At 44.9% G+C, this 18,883-nt stretch overlaps 1 protein-coding gene across 1 annotated transcript; it reads left to right on the top strand.

The window, feature by feature from the left end:
• Positions 1–4,329: 4,329 nt before the first annotated feature.
• Positions 4,330–17,895, top strand: LOC139551354 (lipopolysaccharide-induced tumor necrosis factor-alpha factor homolog). Its single transcript, XM_071362847.1, has 5 exons — positions 4,330–4,487; positions 9,916–10,205; positions 10,902–10,976; positions 16,932–17,082; positions 17,521–17,895. The coding sequence occupies exons 2-5, from the start codon at positions 9,941–9,943 to the stop codon at positions 17,624–17,626; spliced, it is 597 nt and encodes a 198-aa protein (XP_071218948.1). The 5' UTR covers positions 4,330–4,487; positions 9,916–9,940; the 3' UTR covers positions 17,627–17,895.
• The last annotated feature ends 988 nt before the right edge of the window (positions 17,896–18,883 follow it).

Genomic DNA, 18,883 nt, shown 5'->3' with positions numbered 1-18,883 from the left:
CACCTGCCTGCTGCCATTCCTGAGCAAGCTCTGTACTGGTGGTGCCCCGATCCCGCAGCTGAATCAACTTTAGGAGACGATCCTGGCGCTTGCTGGACTTTCTTGGGCACCCTGAAACCTTCTTCACAACAATTGAACCGCTCTCCTTGAAGTTCTTGATGATCCGATAAATGGTTGATTTAGGTGCAATCTTACTGGCAGCACTATCCTTGCCTGTGAAGCCCTTTTTGTGCAAAGCAATGATGACGGCACGTGTTTCCTTGCAGGTAACCATGGCTGACAGAGGAAGAACAATGATTCCAAGCACCACCCTCCTTTTGAAGCTTCCAGTCTGTTATTCGAACTCAATCAGCATGACAGAGTGATCTCCAGCCTTGTCCTCGTCAACACTCACACCTGTGTTAACGAGAGAATCATTGACATGATGTCAGCTGGTCCTTTTGTGGCAGGGCTGAAATGCAGTGGAAATGTTTTTGGGGGATTCAGTTCATTTGCATGGCAAAGAGGGACTTTGAAATTCATCTGATCACTCTTCATAACATTCAGGAGTATATGCGAGTTGCCATCATACAAGCTGAGGCAGCAGACTTTGGGAAATGTAATATTTGTGTCATTCTCAAAACTTTTGGCCACGACTGTATGTAACAACAGAACATAGGGCATAGGGGCCATTTAGGACACACCCATAGATAGAGAGGAGTTATATAACCTCCGCATTTCCTTATTACCTTCAGATTGTTATAAAATATGTTCTCAAGACTGACCTGGTTACTGTTAGTAAAGATTAAACAGATTGTTTTATAGTACAAGGTTAGTATGAATCATGAGGTTAGAATTTGTATTTATTTATTGAACCTAAATTGAACCAGGAAGTCCCATTGGGATCAGAAGACCTGTTTCCTAATGGAGACCACGTAGATCAATTATGTTTAGATCATGTGATGTATTATCATTATTGATACACACAGGAAACTATTGAGTGTGAAAAATCCAGCAGTTCTTGGCACACTCAAACCGGTGCGCCTGGCACCTACTACCATACCTACTACCATACCCTGTTCAAAGGCACTTAGGACTTTTGTCACGCCCATCCACCCTCTGAATGACACACATACACAATCCATGTCTAATCTTTTTTTACCCTGTCTCCTCCCTTTCATCTACACTGCTTAAATTGGTTTCAACAGGTGACATCAATATGGGATCATAGCTTTCACCTGGATTCACCTGGTCAGTCTGCCATGGAAAGAGCAGGTGTTCTTAATGTTTTGTACACTCAGTATGGGTAAAACAGTATGTAAACATGTAAAATGTAAAAGTGTCCAGTGTTCAATGAGTCCATGTACACAGGGCAGCAGTCTCTAAGGTTCAGGGCAGGGCAGGTAACTGGGCGCAGTGGTGACTGTTTAACAGTCTGTTGGCCTTGAGATAGAAGATGTTTATAAAGTCTCTCAGTCCCAGCTTCGATGCACGTGTACCGTCTCCGTCTTCTAGATGGTAGCGGGGCGTACAGGCCGTGGCTCGTTTGGAGCAACTTAGAAATTTGACGTTTGGAGAAACGTGGACAAACGTCAGAAGCTGAAGTCAAATTGGTAAAACTGTGAGATCTTGTTGAGATCAAAGCTGAATGTCTGCAAGATTACATCATGTCAGCATTCTACATAACACAACCCAACATAATAGCCTAGTATAAAGTTGTTGTAAGACAAAACATATCACCTATGAGATTTTCGGATGATATTTCTGGCAGTTCTCTCATGCGGCCAGAAGTCAACAGCGCACAACACTAGGACAAATATGTGCTTTAATAGAAACTAAACACAGGTATGCTACAGTTTGTTAAAACCATCTTCTTTAAAATGTGCTCACTGTACATCATTAAAAACAACACTGTACAACTCAACAAGATGTAAATACAGATCCCTGTTAAACTGATAGAGAACACATGGTTGGTCTAAATACAGATCCCTGTTAAACTGATAGAGAACACATGGTTGGTCTAAATACAGATCCCTGTTAAACTGATAGAGAACACATGGTTGGTCTAAATACAGATCCCTGTTAAACTGATGGAGAACACATGGTTGGTCTAAATACAGATCCCTGTTAAACTGATGGAGACCACATGGTTGGTCTAAATACAGATCCCTGTTAAACTGATGGAGAACACATGGTTGGTATAAATACAGATCCCTGTTAAACTGATGGAGAACACATGGTTGGTATAAATACAGATCCCTGTTAAACTGATGGAGAACACATGGTTGGTCTAAATACAGATCCCTGTTAAACTGATGGAGACCACATGGTTGGTCTAAATACAGATCCCTGTTAAACTGATGGAGAACACATGGTTGGTATGAATACAGATCCCTGTTAAACTGATGGAGACCACATGGTTGGTCTAAATACAGATCCCTGTTAAACTGATGGAGAACACATGGTTGGTCTAAATACAGATCCCTGTTAAACGGATGGAGACCACATGGTTGGTCTAAATACAGATCCCTGTTAAACTGATGGAGAACACATGGTTGGTATAAATACAGATCCCTGTTAAACTGATGGAGAACACATGGTTGGTATAAATACAGATCCCTGTTAAACTGATGGAGAACACATGGTTGGTATAAATACAGATCCCTGTTAAACTGATGGAGAACACATGGTTGGTATAGGTCCCGTGTGGCTCAGTTGGTAGAGCATGGCGCTTGCAACGCCAGGGTTGTGGGTTCATTCCCCACGGGGGGACCAGGATGAATATGTATGAACTTTCCAATTTGTAAGTCGCTCTGGATAAGAGCGTCTGCTAAATGACTTAAATGGAAATGTATAAATACAGATCCCTGTTAAACTGATGGAGAACACATGGTTGGTATAAATACAGATCCCTGTTAAACTGATGGAGAACACATGGTTGGTATAAATACAGATCCCTGTTAAACTGATGGAGAACACATGGTTGGTATAAATACAGATCCCTGTTAAACTGATGGAGAACACATGGTTGGTATAAATACAGATCCCTGTTAAACTGATGGAGAACACATGGTTGGTATAAATACAGATCCCTGTTAAACTGATGGAGAACACATGGTTGGTCTAAATACAGATCCCTGTTAAACTGATGGAGAACACATGGTTGGTATGCAGATGCTGCATGGATATTTCACTGGTAAAATGTGAAGAATTATCATTCACGATTGACAGGGAGAAATGTGAAGGGATGTTGACCACAACAATGTGTGTGTAAAGTAGAGGTAAAGAGACACAAAACGTGATTGGGACCTTCAGCTGTTGGGAAGAGGCTTCCAGGAGGGCGGAACAGGGGCAGGACGGTTACCTACAGACATGTTTTCAGGCTTGTGTTGCTCATCATCACTTTTTATTTATCTAAGTTTATCTAAGTTGAGGTAAGTTGACTGAGAACACGTTCTCATTTACAGCAACAACCTGGGGAATAGTTACAGGGGAGAGGAGGGGGATGAAAGAGCCAATTGTAAACTGGGGATTATTAGGTGACCGTGATGGTTTGAGGGCCAGATTGGGAATTTAGCCAGGACACCAGATGTTAACACCCCTACTCTTACAATGAGTCCCATGGGATCTTTAATGACCTCAGAGAGTCACCCATTTAACATCCCTTCCGAAAGACACCACCCTACACATTGGGATTGGGATATTTTTTAGACCAGAGGAAAGAGTGCCTCCTACTGGCCCTCCAACACCACTTCCAGCAGCATTTGGTCTCCCATCCAGGAGCTGACCAGGACCAACCCTGCTTAGCTTCAGAAGCCAGCCAGCCAGCAGTGGTATGCAGGGTGGTATCCTGCTGGCAGGTTATCTGAAGTGACTATTCAGTCACGATTGACAGTGAGACAGTGAGAAACAACCCAACATAATAGCCTAGTATAAAGTTGCTGTAAGACAAAACATACCACCTCATTTCCTAGGAGATTTTCGGATGATATTGCTCGCAGTCTCTCATGCGGCCAGAACTCATTACCTTATCTACCTGACACCTCCCTAACAGCTTAGCCCGCCCCCTCTATAAATTCAATTTCAATTCAAGGGGCTTTATTGGCATGGGAAACACATGTTAACATTGCCAAAGCAAGTGAAGTAGATAATAAACAAAAGTGAAGTAAACAATAAAAATGAACAGTAAATATTACACTCACAGAAGTTCCAAAACAATAAAGACATTTCAAATGTCATATGTGCAAATAGTGAAAGTCTGTGTCTCTTCCTCTCTCGATCACACTCGCTCTCTTCCTCTCTCGATCACACTCTCTCTCTTCCTGTCTCGATCACACTCGCTCTCTTCCTCTGTGCTTAAGTTTCTCTCTCTCTCTCTCTCTGTCTCTTTCTGCTTCAGTTTTTCTCTCTCTCTGTCTCTCTCTGCTTCAGTTTTGTTGTCTCTTGAGGGAGTTGCAGCTCTTATCTTTAGCTCCACAGTACCTCGTCTCCTCCAGGACTCCAGACAGGTAAGGGACTGTCGCTCTGCTTGTGGCTGGGATAGGGTGTTCTGAGCTGGGGTAAGGTGAGCTGGGATAGGGTGTTCTGAGCTGGGGAAAGGTGAGCTGGGATAGGGTGTTCTGAGCTGGGGAAAGGTGAGCTGGGATAGGGTGTTCTGAGCTGGGGAAAGGTGAGCTGGGATAGGGTGTTCTGAGCTGGGGAAAGGTGAGCTGGGATAGGGTGTTCTGAGCTGGGGAAAGGTGGGCTGGGATAGGGTGTTCTGAGCTGGGGAAAGGTGAGCTGGGATAGGGTGTTCTGAGCTGGGGAAAGGTGAGCTGGGATAGGGTGTTCTGAGCTGGGGAAAGGTGAGCTGGGATAGGGTGTTCTGAGCTGGGGAAAGGTGAGCTGGGATAGGGTGTTCTGAGCTGGGGAAAGGTGAGCTGGGATAGGGTGTTCTGAGCTGGGGAAAGGTGAGCTGGGATAGGGTGTTCTGAGCTGGGGAAAGGTGAGCTGGGATAGGGTGTTCTGAGCTGGGGAAAGGTGAGCTGGGATAGAGTGTTCTGAGCTGAGTAAGAGGGTTGGGATAGGGTGTTCTGAGCTGAGTAAGAGGGTTGGGATAGGGTGTTCTGAGCTGAGTAAGAGGGGTTGGGATAGAGTGTTCTGAGCTGGGTAAGAGGGGTTGGGATAGAGTGTTCTGAGCTGGGTAAGAGGGGTTGGGATAGAGTGTTCTGAGCTGGGTAAGAGGGGTTGGGATAGAGTGTTCTGAGCTGGGATAAGAGGGGTTGGGATAGAGTGTTCTGAGCTGAGTAAGAGGGGTTGGGATAGAGTGTTCTGAGCAGGGTAAGAGGGGTTGGGATAGAGTGTTCTGAGCTGGGTAAGAGGGGTTGGGATAGAGTGTTCTGAGCTGGGTAAGAGGGGTTGGGATAGAGTGTTCTGAGCTGAGTAAGAGGGGTTGGGATAGAGTGTTCTGAGCTGGGTAAGAGGGGTTGGGATAGAGTGTTCTGAGCTGAGTAAGAGGGGTTGGGATAGAGTGTTCTGAGCTGAGTAAGAGGGGTTGGGATAGAGTGTTCTGAGCTGGGTAAGAGGGGTTGGGATAGAGTGTTCTGAGCTGGGTAAGAGGGGTTGGGATAGAGTGTTCTGAGCTGGGTAAGAGGGGTTGGGATAGAGTGTTCTGAGCTGGGGTAAGAGGGGTTGGGATAGAGTGTTCTGAGCTGGGTAAGAGGGGTTGGGATAGAGTGTTCTGAGCTGGGGTAAGAGGGGTTGGGATAGAGTGTTCTGAACTGGGGTAAGAGGGTTGGGATAGAGTGTTCTGAGCTGGGTAAGGTGGGCAGTTTTTTTTAGCTTGTGTGTGTGTGTGTGTGTGTGTGTGTGTGTGTGTGTGTGTGTGTGTGTGTGTGTGTGTGTGTGTGTGTGTGTGTGTGTGTGTGTGTGTGTGTGTGTGTGTGTGTGTGTGTGTGTGTGTGTTCTACATTTGTGTTTGTCTGAAAGAAAAGAGAACGGTAGCCAAGTCAGTTAAGAACAAATTCTTATTTACAATGGCGGCCTACCACGGCCAAACCCGGACGATGCTGGGCCAATTGTGCGTCACCCTATGGGACTCCCGATCACGGCCGGTTGTGATACAGCCCGGGATCAAACCAGGGTCTGTAGTGACGCCTCTAGCACTACGATGCAGTGCCTTAGACCTCTGCGCCACTCTGTCCATGCAGTCTTATGAATAAGACTGCATGGACATAAGACTGCATGGACAGATCCCAGAACAGGACTCCTACTGTGAGAAGCTTTGTGGATATGGGCCCAGGTCCCTTCTGCCCATGTAATCAGATTTTCTGAAGGGCAAAACTGATGCCAGATCAGTACTCCTCCTACCCCTACTACCATGGCTGACCCTGTAAAACAACACATTACTGCACCTATCCGGTGTACAGTCGTGGCCAAAAGTTTTGAGAATGACACAAATATTAATTTCCACAAAGTTTCCTGCTTCAGTGTCTTTAGATATTTTTGTCAGATGTTACTTTGGAATACTGAAGTATAATTACAAGCATTTCATAAGTGTCAAAGGCTTTTATTGACAATTACATGACGTTGATGCAAAGAGTCAATGTTTGCAGTGTTGACCCTTCTTTTTCAAGACCTCTGCAATCCGCCCTGGCATGCTGTCAATTAACTTCTGGGACACATCCTGACTGATGGCAGCCCATTCTTGCATAATCAATGCTTGGAGTTTGTCAGAATTTGTGGGTTTTTGTTTGTCCACCCGCCTCTTGAGGATTGACCACAAGTTCTCAAATGGGATTAAGGTCTGGGGAGTTTCCTGGCCATGGACCCAAAATATTGATGTTTTGTTCCCCGAGCCACTTATTTATCACTTTTGCCTTATGGCAAGGTTCTCCATCATGCTGGAAAATGCATTGATCGTCACCAAACTGTTCCTGGATGGTTGGGAGAAGTTGCTCTCTGAGGATGTGTTGGTACCATTCTATATTCATTGCTGTGTTCTTAGGCAAAATTGTGAGTGAGCCCACTCCCTGGCTGAGAAGCAACCCCACACATGAATGGTCTCAGGATGCTTTACTGTTGGCATGACACAGGACTGATGGTAGCGCTCACCTTGTCTTCTCCGGACAAGCTTTTTTCCGGATGCCCCAAACAATCGGAAAAGGGATTCATCAGAGAAAATGACTTTACCCCAGTCCTCAGCAGTCCAATCGCTGTACCTTTTGCAGAATATCAGTCTGTCCCTGATGTTTTTCATGGAAAGAAGTGGCTTCTCTGCTGCCCTTCTTGACACCAGGCCATCCTCCAAAAGTCTTCGCCTCACTGTACGTGCAGATGCACTCACACCTGCCTCTTGCCATTCCTGAGCAAGCTCTGTACTGGTGGTGCCCCGATCACGCAGCTGAATCAACTTTAGGAAACGGTCATGGAGCTTGCTGGACTTTCTTGGGCACCCTGAAACCTTCTTCACAACAATTTAACCGCTCTCCTTGAAGTTCTTGATGATCCGATAAATGGTTAATTTAGGTGCAATCTTACTGGCAGCAATATCCTTGCCCGTGAAGCCCTTTTTGTGCAAAGCAATGATGACGGCACATGTTTCCTTGCAGGTAACCATGGCTGACAGAGGAAGAACAATGATTCCAAGCACCACCCTCCTTTTGAAGCTTCCAGTCTGTTATTCGAACTCAATCAGCATGACAGAGTGATCTCCAGCCTTGTCCTCGTCAACACTCACACCTGTGTTAACGAGAGAATCATTGACATGATGTCAGCTGGTCCTTTTGTGGCAGGGCTGAAATGCAGTGGAAATGTTTTCTTGGGCCACGACTGTATGTAACAACAGAACATAGGGCATAGGGGCCATTTAGGACACACCCATAGATAGAGAGGAGTTATATAACCTCCGCATTTCCTTATTACCTTCAGATTGTTATAAAATATGTTCTCAAGACTGACCTGGTTACTGTTAGTAAAGATTAAACAGATTGTTTTATAGTACAAGGTTAGTATGAATCATGAGGTTAGAATTTGTATTTATTTATTGAACCTAAATTGAACCAGGAAGTCCCATTGGGATCAGAAGACCTGTTTCCTAATGGAGACCACATAGATCAATTATGTTTAGATCATGTGATGTATTATAGCTGATTCCACATGACATACTGCACTGTGTATTATAGCTGATTCCACATGACATACTGTACTGTGTATTATAGCTGATTCCAGATTACATACTGTACTGTGTATTATAGCTGATTCCAGATTACATACTGCACTGTGTATTATAGCTGATTCCAGATGACATACTGCACTGTGTATTATAGCTGATTCCAGATTACATACTGCACTGTGTATTATAGCTGATTCCAGATGACATACTGCACTGTGTATTATAGCTGATTCCAGATGACATACTGCACTGTGTATTATAGCTGATTCCAGATGACATACTGCACTGTGTATTATAGCTGATTCCAGATTACATACTGCACTGTGTATTATAGCTGATTCCAGATGACATACTGCACTGTGTATTATAGCTGATTCCAGATTACATACTGCACTGTGTATTATAGCTGATTCCAGATTACATACTGTACTGTGTATTATACCTGATTCCAGATGACATACTGCACTGTGTATTACAGCTGATTCCAGATTACATACTGCACTGTGTATTATAGCTGATTCCACATGACATACTGTACTGTGTATTATAGCTGATTCCAGATGACATACTGTACTGTGTATTATAGCTGATTCCAGATGACATACTGTACTGTGTATTATAGCTGATTCCAGATTACATACTGTACTGTGTATTATAGCTGATTCCAGATGACATACTGCACTGTGGTTGCCTATGACTGACTACGGTTTCTCGAAACTCCATTTGATTGGTCCATTATATGGCATTTGAAACTATATTTAGTATTGTCAGCTGATGTGTCATTGTGGAGTGACGCTTAATTGTTTTGTAACTAACTTCAACTGTTGATAATTGAATAGTACATTGCAAATGAATTGATTTTGAACATGGACCAAGTTTATGTTTTTTCTGCAAGACAAGTGTTACGTTCTGGTGATGTTAACTATACGTCCCCTTTAAGGACGGAGCCTTTTATGGTTCTGATTATGAGCTCGGTACGTCATGTGATGTTTGCTGAAGGTTTATTAGTAATAGTGCTGTCATAAATGACGCTCACTGGGAGAATCTCAATTGCATACTCCTCGCGTCCTCTCTCCTCGCCTCCTTCTCAAAACCCATTGGAGGAGAAAGAGGAGAGGAGAGAGAGAGCAGAGAGAGGAGAGAGTAGAGAGGACCCCATTGAGATTCTGACACTGTGTTTGCTCTCTCCCTCTCTCTTCTCTCTCTCTCTCTGCTCCCTTTATCTCTCTCTCTCCCACCTGTCTTCTCTTTTTCCCCTCCCCCTCTCCCTCAATTCAATTCAATTCAAAGGGCTTTATTTGCATGGAAACATATGTTAACATTGCCAATGCAAGTGAAGTAGATAATTAACAAAAGAGAAATAAACAATAAAAATGAACAGTAAACATTACATTCACATAAGTTCCAAAAGAATAAAGACATTTCAAATGTCATATTATGTATAAATACAGTGTTGTAACGATATGCAAATGGTTAAAGTACAAAAGGAAAAATAAATAAACATAAATATGGGTTGTATTTACAATGTTGTTTGTTCTTCACTGGTTGCCCCCCCTCTCTCTCTCCCTCTTCCCCTGTCTTTCTCACTCCCTCACCTCTCTCCCCTCATCTCTCTCTCTCTCTCTCTCTTCCACCTGTCTTATCTTTTTCCCCTACCTCTCTCTCCCCCTCCTCTCTCCACTCTGCCCCCCCCCCATATATCTCTCCCCCTCCTCTCTCTCTCTCTCTCAAACACTTCCGCATGAAATGATTATGTTGTCTTAACCTGGATGTCTTCAACCTAGGGCGACGCTCCGCTATCCCGACAGTATGGAGAATGGTCAGCAGTATAGAAGTCAGTATGGATCCCCCCGGCACATCCCAGCTCCCTCCTACCCCGACAGTATGGAGAATGGTCAGCAGTATAGAAGTCAGTATGGATCCCCCCGGCACATCCCAGCTCCCACCTACCCCGTCCCCCCCGCGGCCTATGGCTTACAGGGAGGTGACAAGGGTGCAGCCTACCCCCCTCAGCCTGGCTTCCAGGGAGGTGACAGGGGTGCAGCCTACCCCCCCCAGCCTGGCTTCCAGGGAGGTGAGAGACCAGATCTACACTGATACTCTTAGGGACAGTTTAAGCCCGAGACTAAAGAGCTATTTCAATAGAGATTCTCCGTTGAGCATGCTTTTCAGACCAGGACTAGGTTTATTCTGTGTCCAGGAAACCAGCCCTTACTCTTGATGTAAATTAAAATGTTACTGGACAGCAACTCCCTTCAATAGTGTTTTCATTAAGCGTTTTGGAAGTGTGTCATGATAGCCATAGATATCATGAGACTCATTGTTAAGGGCTGGCCAACCACTCTGTATCCCTGGGTTTGTGTCACCATAACGCTGGCCAACCACTCTGTATCCCTGGGTTTGTGTTCCCATAATGCTGGCCAACCACTCTGTATCCCTGGGTTTGTGTCACCATAATGCTGGCCAACCACTCTGTATCCCTGGGTTTGTGTTCCCATTACGCTGGCCAACCACTCTGTATCCCTGGGTTTGTGTTCCCATTACGCTGGCCAACCACTCTGTATCCCTGGGTTTGTGTTCCCATAACGCTGGTCAACCACTCTATATCCCTGGGTTGTGGTACATTACGCTGGCCAACCACTCAGTATCCCTGTGTTTGTGTTCCCATAATGCTGTCCAACCACTCTGTATCCCTGTGTGGTGGTACATTATGCAAGATGTTTCTGTTTAATTAATTTATTGATGTATTTATCTATCCCTTGTTTATCAGGTCCCCAAGCCGGCATGTACCCACCACCTCCCCAATACAGCACGGGCATGGCACAACCTAGAAACACCCCTGGGGGTGAGTCACACACACACACACACACACACACACACACACACACACACACACACACACAGTGGCGTGATTATTTATTCAAAATAGCTGTTATGAAAAGCCAAATTAAAATTAAAATTTTAATTAAATATTAAAATTAAATTCTCACAATAACAAAAGTAATTTGTCTGATGATTCGGGCTTACAGCTCCTTCCGACCAGCAGACTGTAGACACAACGTTGTGAAGACAGAGTCACGGTTTCGAGTTTGTGAGTGAAGTAAACCAAGCCAGGTTAACTGTGCCAGATGCACACAAGTGTTGAGTAGTGCAGACATTTTTGCTAATTTATTGAAAATGAAATACAGAAATGTCACATTTACGTAAGTATTCACACCCCTGAGTCAATACATGTTAGAATCACCTTTGGCAGCAATTACAGCTGTGAGTCTTTCTGGGTAAGTCTCTAAGAGCTTTGCTCACCTGGATTATAAAATATTTGCCCATTATTCTTAAAAAAAATACAGAAATAACTAATTTACATAAGTATTCACACCGCTTTGCTATGATACTCCAAATTGAGCTCAGGTATATCCAATTTAATTTGATCATCCTTGGGATGTCAATACGATTTGATTGGAGTCCACCAGTGCCCAATTCAATTGTTTGGACATGATTTAGAAAGAAACACACCTGTTGACAGAAACTATACCATGAAGTCCAAGGAACAGTCTGTAGATCTCCGAGATATAATTGTGATGAGGCATATATCTGGGAAAGGGTATAAAACTATTTCTAGAATGGTGAAAGTTTCCAAGAGCACAGTGGTCTCCATCATTGAGAAATAGAAAAATATGGAAATACCCAGACTCTGCCTAGAGCTGAGTATCCGACCAAACTGAGCAGGCAAGAAGGACCTTGGTCATGGAGGTGACCAAGAACCCAATGACCACTCTGACAGAACTATAGAGTTCTTTGGCTGAGATGGGAGAACCTGCCAGAAGGACAACAGTCTCTACAGCACTTCACCAATCTGGGCTTTATGGGAGAGTGGCCAGACGGAAGACACTCCTGAGAAAATGCACATGATAGCACGCCTGGAGTTTGCAAAAAGACACGCGAAAGACTGAGATCATAAGGTACCAGATTCTGTGGTCTAATGAGACAAAAATGGAACTCTTTGGCCTGAATGCAAAGTGCTATGTCTGTAGAAAAACCAAGCACAGCTCATCACCCATCTAACACCATCCCTACCGTGAAGCATGGTGGTGGCAGCATAATGCTATGGGGATGCTTTTCAGTGGCAGGGACTGGGAGACTGGTAAGGATAACGAACTTGGAAAATTAAAAGAGACTGAAGTGCAAATTCATGTGGACCAATCCGTTTGACCACGCTTCTGCAAAAGCCCACCAAGTGCCGTTCGCACTACAACAGACGGTCGAGGCAGAGCTCGACAGGCTCCAGACCACTGGAATACTCTAACCAATCACCTACTCTGAGTGGGCTTCCCCCATTGTCCCAGTAATGAAGCCTGATGGAAATATCAGGATTTGTGGAGATTACAAGCTAACCGCCAATGTAGCTTCCAGGCTGGACCAGTACCCACTGCCAACGGTAGAGGAGCTATTCACAAAGCTATTTGGTGGGACATGCTTTTACAAGCTGCCCATGTCTCACGCATACCAGCAGTTGGTGCTGGCTGAAGAATCCTGCAAAGTAGCTAGAATTAACACTGACAAGGGGCTGTTTCAGTACACATGCCCTCCGTTTAGTGTCTCCTCTGCCTGAGTGATCTGTCAAAGAACAATGGAGAATCTGTTAACAGCACACTACTGTATAGATGGAGCATATCCTTATCACCGGTGTCATGGAGGAAGACCACCAACAAAAATAAACTTGAAAGATTAGTGTCAAGACTGGAGAGCGCAGGGCTTCTCCTGAAGAAATCAAAGTGTGTTTTCCTGGCCCCTGAAGTGGAGTACTTGGGGCACAAAGTCCCTGCCAAAGGGTTTCAAACACTGGACAACCAGAGGCCCCAGAACCCAAGGATGTGAGTGAGCTATGGGCCTACCTTGCGAAGTTAAACTACTATGGCCACTTTCTTCCTAACCTAGCCTCTGTCCTAACCCCACTGCAAGAAATCTTACAAGTATGCGCACGGACGCCACATCAACATCCAAACGGACCATAAGCCCATGTTAGGGCTCCTTGGTGAACTGAAGAACATACACCCATTCGCCTCCGGACGACTCCAAACACCCTCATGTTAGCTCAATACCAATATGAGTTGCCGTACAGACCAGGCCCCTCCATCGCCAATGCTGATGGTCTCAGCAAGCTGCCACTTCCAGACATGCCCAAAGACCTCAAATGTCCCCCTGGATTGGTGTGCTTGCTGAAACAGCTCCAAACAGCTCCAATAGACCATCGCCAACTGAAGAAATGGACTGTAAGAGACCCTCTTCTCTCCAACGTCAGCCGCTTAGTCCAGGAGCAATGGCGTGTCCACTGTCCTGATTGGACAAAGTGGTGGAAGAGCAGGTGCAGTCTTGTGCTACTTGCCAGCAGGTATGAAATGCTCCAGCACAAGGGTCCCATAAGCCCTTGGGAGTGGCCTGGAAAACCCTTGACTTGCATTCACATTGACTATGCAGGGCATTTCCTTGGGGAGATGTTCTTGTTGGCTGTAGATGCTCGCTCAAAATGGCTTGAAGTTTTCCCAGTCCCCACTGCAAACTCAGCAACAACTGAGCATCTCAGGGAAGTATTCAGTACTCATGGTCTTCCCCATACGATCACATCAGACAATGCAGCCATCTTTATGAGTGGCAACCAATGGTATTCTCCACATTACCTCCACCCCTAGCACCCTTCCATGAATGGCTTAGTGGAGAGGGCAATCCAGACAATGAAAAGAGCCTTGGAAAAAGCAGCATGAGGCACACTGAAAACCAGAGTTTCCCTGGCAGCCTCCCGCTGTACACCACAACCGGGATGACTCCAGCTAAGATCATGTTTGGCCACCCTGTTCGGACCAGGTGTCAGCACAAGAGTTCTCCGCAGTCAGGAACGGATGGCTACCAACAGGAAAAAACACCAAATCCACCAGGTCGCTGGAGGCCGGATCGCCCGTCCGGGTCAGGGACTTCTCAAGGAATGACAAATGAACACCAGGAGTGGTGGTCCCCACTACAGCTCCTCTCTTATACAGAGGGGATGTTGCTGAGAAGGTGGTGAGGTGGCGCCACATGGTTCATCTGCTGGCGAGGGGGGAAGGTGCCCAGGCAACCTCAGATCGTCCTCCTATCTGGGACGATGATGGAGCGGCAGTGGAGCAGCCCCAGATACCTGTCCCACAGGCAGCTCAAGTGCCTACTGTGAGGTAGGCAGAGGCAGCCCTTGTCCAACGCTCAGACAGAGCCCGCAAATCCCCAGAAAGATTGAACTTATAGTTAGTTACTGGGCAGTACATTTCTGGGCCATTCCTACCAGAACTGGTTAGTTCCCCCTTTTGACTCCGATTAAAAATATATCCCCCCCTGGTTTCCGTTCCCTTGGTTAAGTATGTTGGGACTATGGGCGGAGGGATGTGGTAACCTGAGTTATGGGTTGGTTCTATAGGGAGTTGCCGATGTGGCCGTAAGGGACTCAACGCTGTAAAACAGGAAGTAAAGCAGTTCAGATTTACCTTGAGAGGGAGTCAATGAGACTAGCATCGAGTCTGGTTAAGTTTATAATAGGCTTCATCAATGTTTATTTTTTTGTATTATCTTTGATAATAGCCAGTGCCTACTCAACCACTGACCTCACCGCACATCACACACACACACACACACACACACACACACACACACACACACACACACACACACACACACACACACACACACACACACACACACACACACACACACACACACACACACACACACACACACACACACACACACACACACACACACAGAAGAAAACGAACTTAATGGGTTCCTTAATTAGTTGTTCCCAGTTCCCCGGGTGGAGAGAAAGTGAACAGCTGTACACACAGGGTGTTGGCTAGATATCCTGCCTTCACCAACACCTGGCCTTAGCAACCACCTCTGACAGGACATAAGGTAGTCGTGGTGCTAGTTTCTAATCATCGACCCATGTGGCGGTGTCGAGTAAAAAAAAAGAAACAGTAAAAAAATGTTGGGGTCGTTGTAGTAGCAGTTCTATCAAGTATTACTATAGTATTACTCCATCCTAAGGGGTTTTACATGGTCCAGTCCAGTTCTATCAAGTATTACTATAGTATTACTCCATCCTAAGGGGTTCTATATGGTCCTGCCCAGTTCTATCAAGTATTACTATAGTATTACTCCATCCTAAGGGGTTTTACATGGTCCAGTCCAGTTCTATCAAGTATTACTATAGTATTACTCCATCCTAAAGGGTTCTATATGGTCCTCTCCAGTCCTGTCCAGTTCTATCAAGTATTACTATAGTATTACTCCATCCTAAGGGGTTCTATATGGTCCTGTCCAGTTCTATCCAGTATTACTATAGTATTACTCCATCCTAAGGGGTTCTATATGGTCCTGTCCTGTCCAGTTCTATCCATTATTACTATAGTATTACTCCATCCTAAGGGGTTCTATATGGTTCTGTCCAGTTCTGTCCAGTCCTGTCCAGTCCTATCCAGTTCTATCCAGTATTACTATCGTATTACTCCATCCTAAGGGGTTCTATATGGTCCTCTCCAGTCCTGTCCAGTCCTATCCAGTTCTGTCCAGTATTACTATAGTATTACTCCATCCTAAGGGGTTCTATATGGTCCTCTCCAGTTCTATCAAGTATTACTATAGTATTACTCCATCCTAAGGGGTTCTATATGGTCCTGACCAGTTATATCAAGTATTACTATAGTATTACTCCATCCTAAGGGGTTCTATATGGTCCTGTACAGTTATATCAAGTATTACTATAGTATTACTCCATCCTAAGGGGTTCTATATGGTCCTGTCCAGTTATATCAAGTATTACTATAGTATTACTCCATCCTAAGGGGTTCTATATGGTCCTCTCCAGTCCTGTCCAGTTCTATCAAGTATTACTATAGTATTACTCCATCCTAAGGGGTTCTATATGGTCCTCTCCAGTCCTGTCCAGTTCTATCAAGTATTACTATAGTATTACTCCATCCTAAGGGGTTCTATATGGTCCAGTCCTGTCCTGACCAGTTATATCAAGTATTACTATAGTATTACTCCATCCTAAGGGGTTCTATATGGTCCTGTCCAGTTATATCAAGTATTACTATAGTATTACTCCATCCTAAGGGGTTCTATATGGTCCTCTCCAGTCCTGTCCAGTTCTATCAAGTATTACTATAGTATTACTCCATCCTAAGGGGTTCTATATGGTCCTCTCCAGTCCTGTCCAGTTATATCAAGTATTACTAAAGTATTACTCCATCCTAAGGGGTTCTATATCGTCCTCTCCAGTCCTGTCCAGTTCTGTCAAGTATTACTATAATATTACTCCATCCTAAGGGGTTCTATATGGTCCAGTCCTGTCCAGTTCTATCCAGTATTACTATAGTATTACTGCATCCTAAGGGGTTTTACATGGTTCTGTACAGTCCTGTTCAGTCCTGTCCAGTTATATCAAGTATTACTATAGTATTACTCCATCCTAAGGGGTTCTATATGGTCCTGTCCAGTTATATCTGATTCTATCTGGTTCTGGCCAGTATTCCCTCCCTCCTTCCCTCTGCAGTAACCCAAGTGGTGGTTCTGTCCCGTTCTGACCAGTTCTAACCAGTATTCTCCTCCCTCTGCAATAGCCCAGGTGGTGGTTCTGTCCTGTTCTGACCAGTTATATCTGGTTCTAACCAGTATTCTCCTCCCTCTGCAATAACCCAGGTGGTGGTTCTGTCCTGTTCTATCCGATTCTGACCAGTTATATCTGGTTCTAACCAGTATTCTCCTCCCTCTGCAGTAACCCAGGTGGTGGTGATGCAGCAGCCGCTACTAAGAGACGTACCCGGCCAGATGACGTGTCCCCACTGTCAGGTCCAGGTTCTGACAGAGACCACACACATCGCCGGGAGTCTCGCCTGGCTCATCTGTGGAGTCCTCTTCTGCTTCCTGTGAGTTGACACACACACGGGCCGACACACACGGGCCGACACACACACACACACACACACACACACACACACACACATACATACAGGAATACACACACATAGTATTTGTAGCTTTTTTTCTCTCACACACACTAAATATCCTCTCTCTCACTTTCTCTCTTTGTCCCCCACCCCCCCTCTCTATCTATCTCTCTCTTTGTCCCCCACCCCACTCTCTCTCGCTCTCTCTCTTTGTCCCCCACCCCCCCTCTCTATCTATCTCTCTCTTTGTCCCCCACCCCCCTCTCTCTCGCTCTCTCTCTTTGTCCCCCACCCCCCCTCTCTATCTATCTCTCTCTTTGTCCCCCACCCCCTTCTCTCTCGCTCTCTCTCTTTGTCCCCCACCCCCCCTCTCTATCTATCTCTCTCTTTGTCCGTCCCCCCTCTCTCTCTCTCTAGGTGCATGATATTCTCTTGCATTCCTTTCTGTGTTGACTCCTGTAAGGACGTAGAACACCGCTGCCCCAACTGCAAGACAGTGATCTACATCCACAAACGCATGTGAACAGACCAAGATGAGACACCTGCCACAAAGTGATCCACAGACACTTCTGCCACAAAGGGATCCTTACCTATATTAATCTATTCCAGTAGTGTTGATCCTCTTAGGGAAACTGCAAACCCAGTTTAATGCACCAGGATTGGAAAGACAATGGGCTACTGTCTGTCGCTGACATCACTACTGCAGTACCAGCTTTTCATCTACTGGGAATGTGTAACAGGGTATTATTATAGTCATCATTTACTATATTGTAAACATTCATGAAAACAAAATGTGCTTCTTGGTCTTAATTTCAGGTTAAGGTTAGGTATTATGGTCAGCAGTGTGGGTATATTTGATGACTTTGTGGCTGTGCCAGCTAGTGACCCCTCTACAGAGCTGCCTCCAGGGTAAGAATCATGACAAGAAATGCCAACCTGCCCCTAATTAGGGGGAACAGGTTAAAGAGTAGACAGCCATACAAATGTACGTGCAACGACCACGTTTAATAGGTTTTTATACTAATTGTAATTAAGTTTTTCAATTAAAACAGAACATATTGTACTTTCCAATGAATAACGGTCAAGTTTATTGATTGGTTGTTTGCTTTAAATGATTGATGAATAACAAGGATTTGAATCATCTCAATAATGACTTTGACTTTTGAGATGATAATGGTTATTGTATTTTTTTCCCCAGAAACACACACTCACACATTCCACATGGTGGTGCTATTCCACATGAACCACACCACCTCCAAACCACCTGTAGTGGTGTTAATGATGTAGCTGGATTGGACTGGGCTGATCTGGGCCTGTGTTCACTAAGAGTCTCAGAGTCCATGTAATGTTATTCATGATGATCTTAAAGTCCAAACTGATCTTAGATCATCAGTGCTTTATGAATACTGGCCCTTATCTATATGGTGCTGAGAGGTTCTCTGGCTGGAGAGATAGAGAGAGAGACAGAGAAAGAGAGAGAAGGGAGGAGCAGAGAGAGAGAGAGAGAGAGAGAGAGAGAGAAGGAAGGCACAGCGAGAGAGCGGAGAGAGAGAGGGATAGCGAGAAAGAAAGAGATAAATATATATATAGAGAGAGAAAGAGAGGGAGAGAGTAATGTATATGGACAAATGAATCACTTCCTGTACTAACTGTTTACAAGTTACTTTAACATCTCAAAACAGCTAATCACTAGTAAGTAAGTGGTTGAGGAGAGGTCAGACAGGAGAGGATGACCTTAGAATGACCCACAATGACCTTTGACCTAGAGTAATGTCCAAGC

This window comes from Salvelinus alpinus, chromosome 2, assembly GCF_045679555.1.
Source record: "Salvelinus alpinus chromosome 2, SLU_Salpinus.1, whole genome shotgun sequence".
NCBI lineage: Eukaryota > Metazoa > Chordata > Actinopteri > Salmoniformes > Salmonidae > Salvelinus > Salvelinus alpinus.
This window is presented reverse-complemented; position numbering and strand designations above follow the sequence as displayed.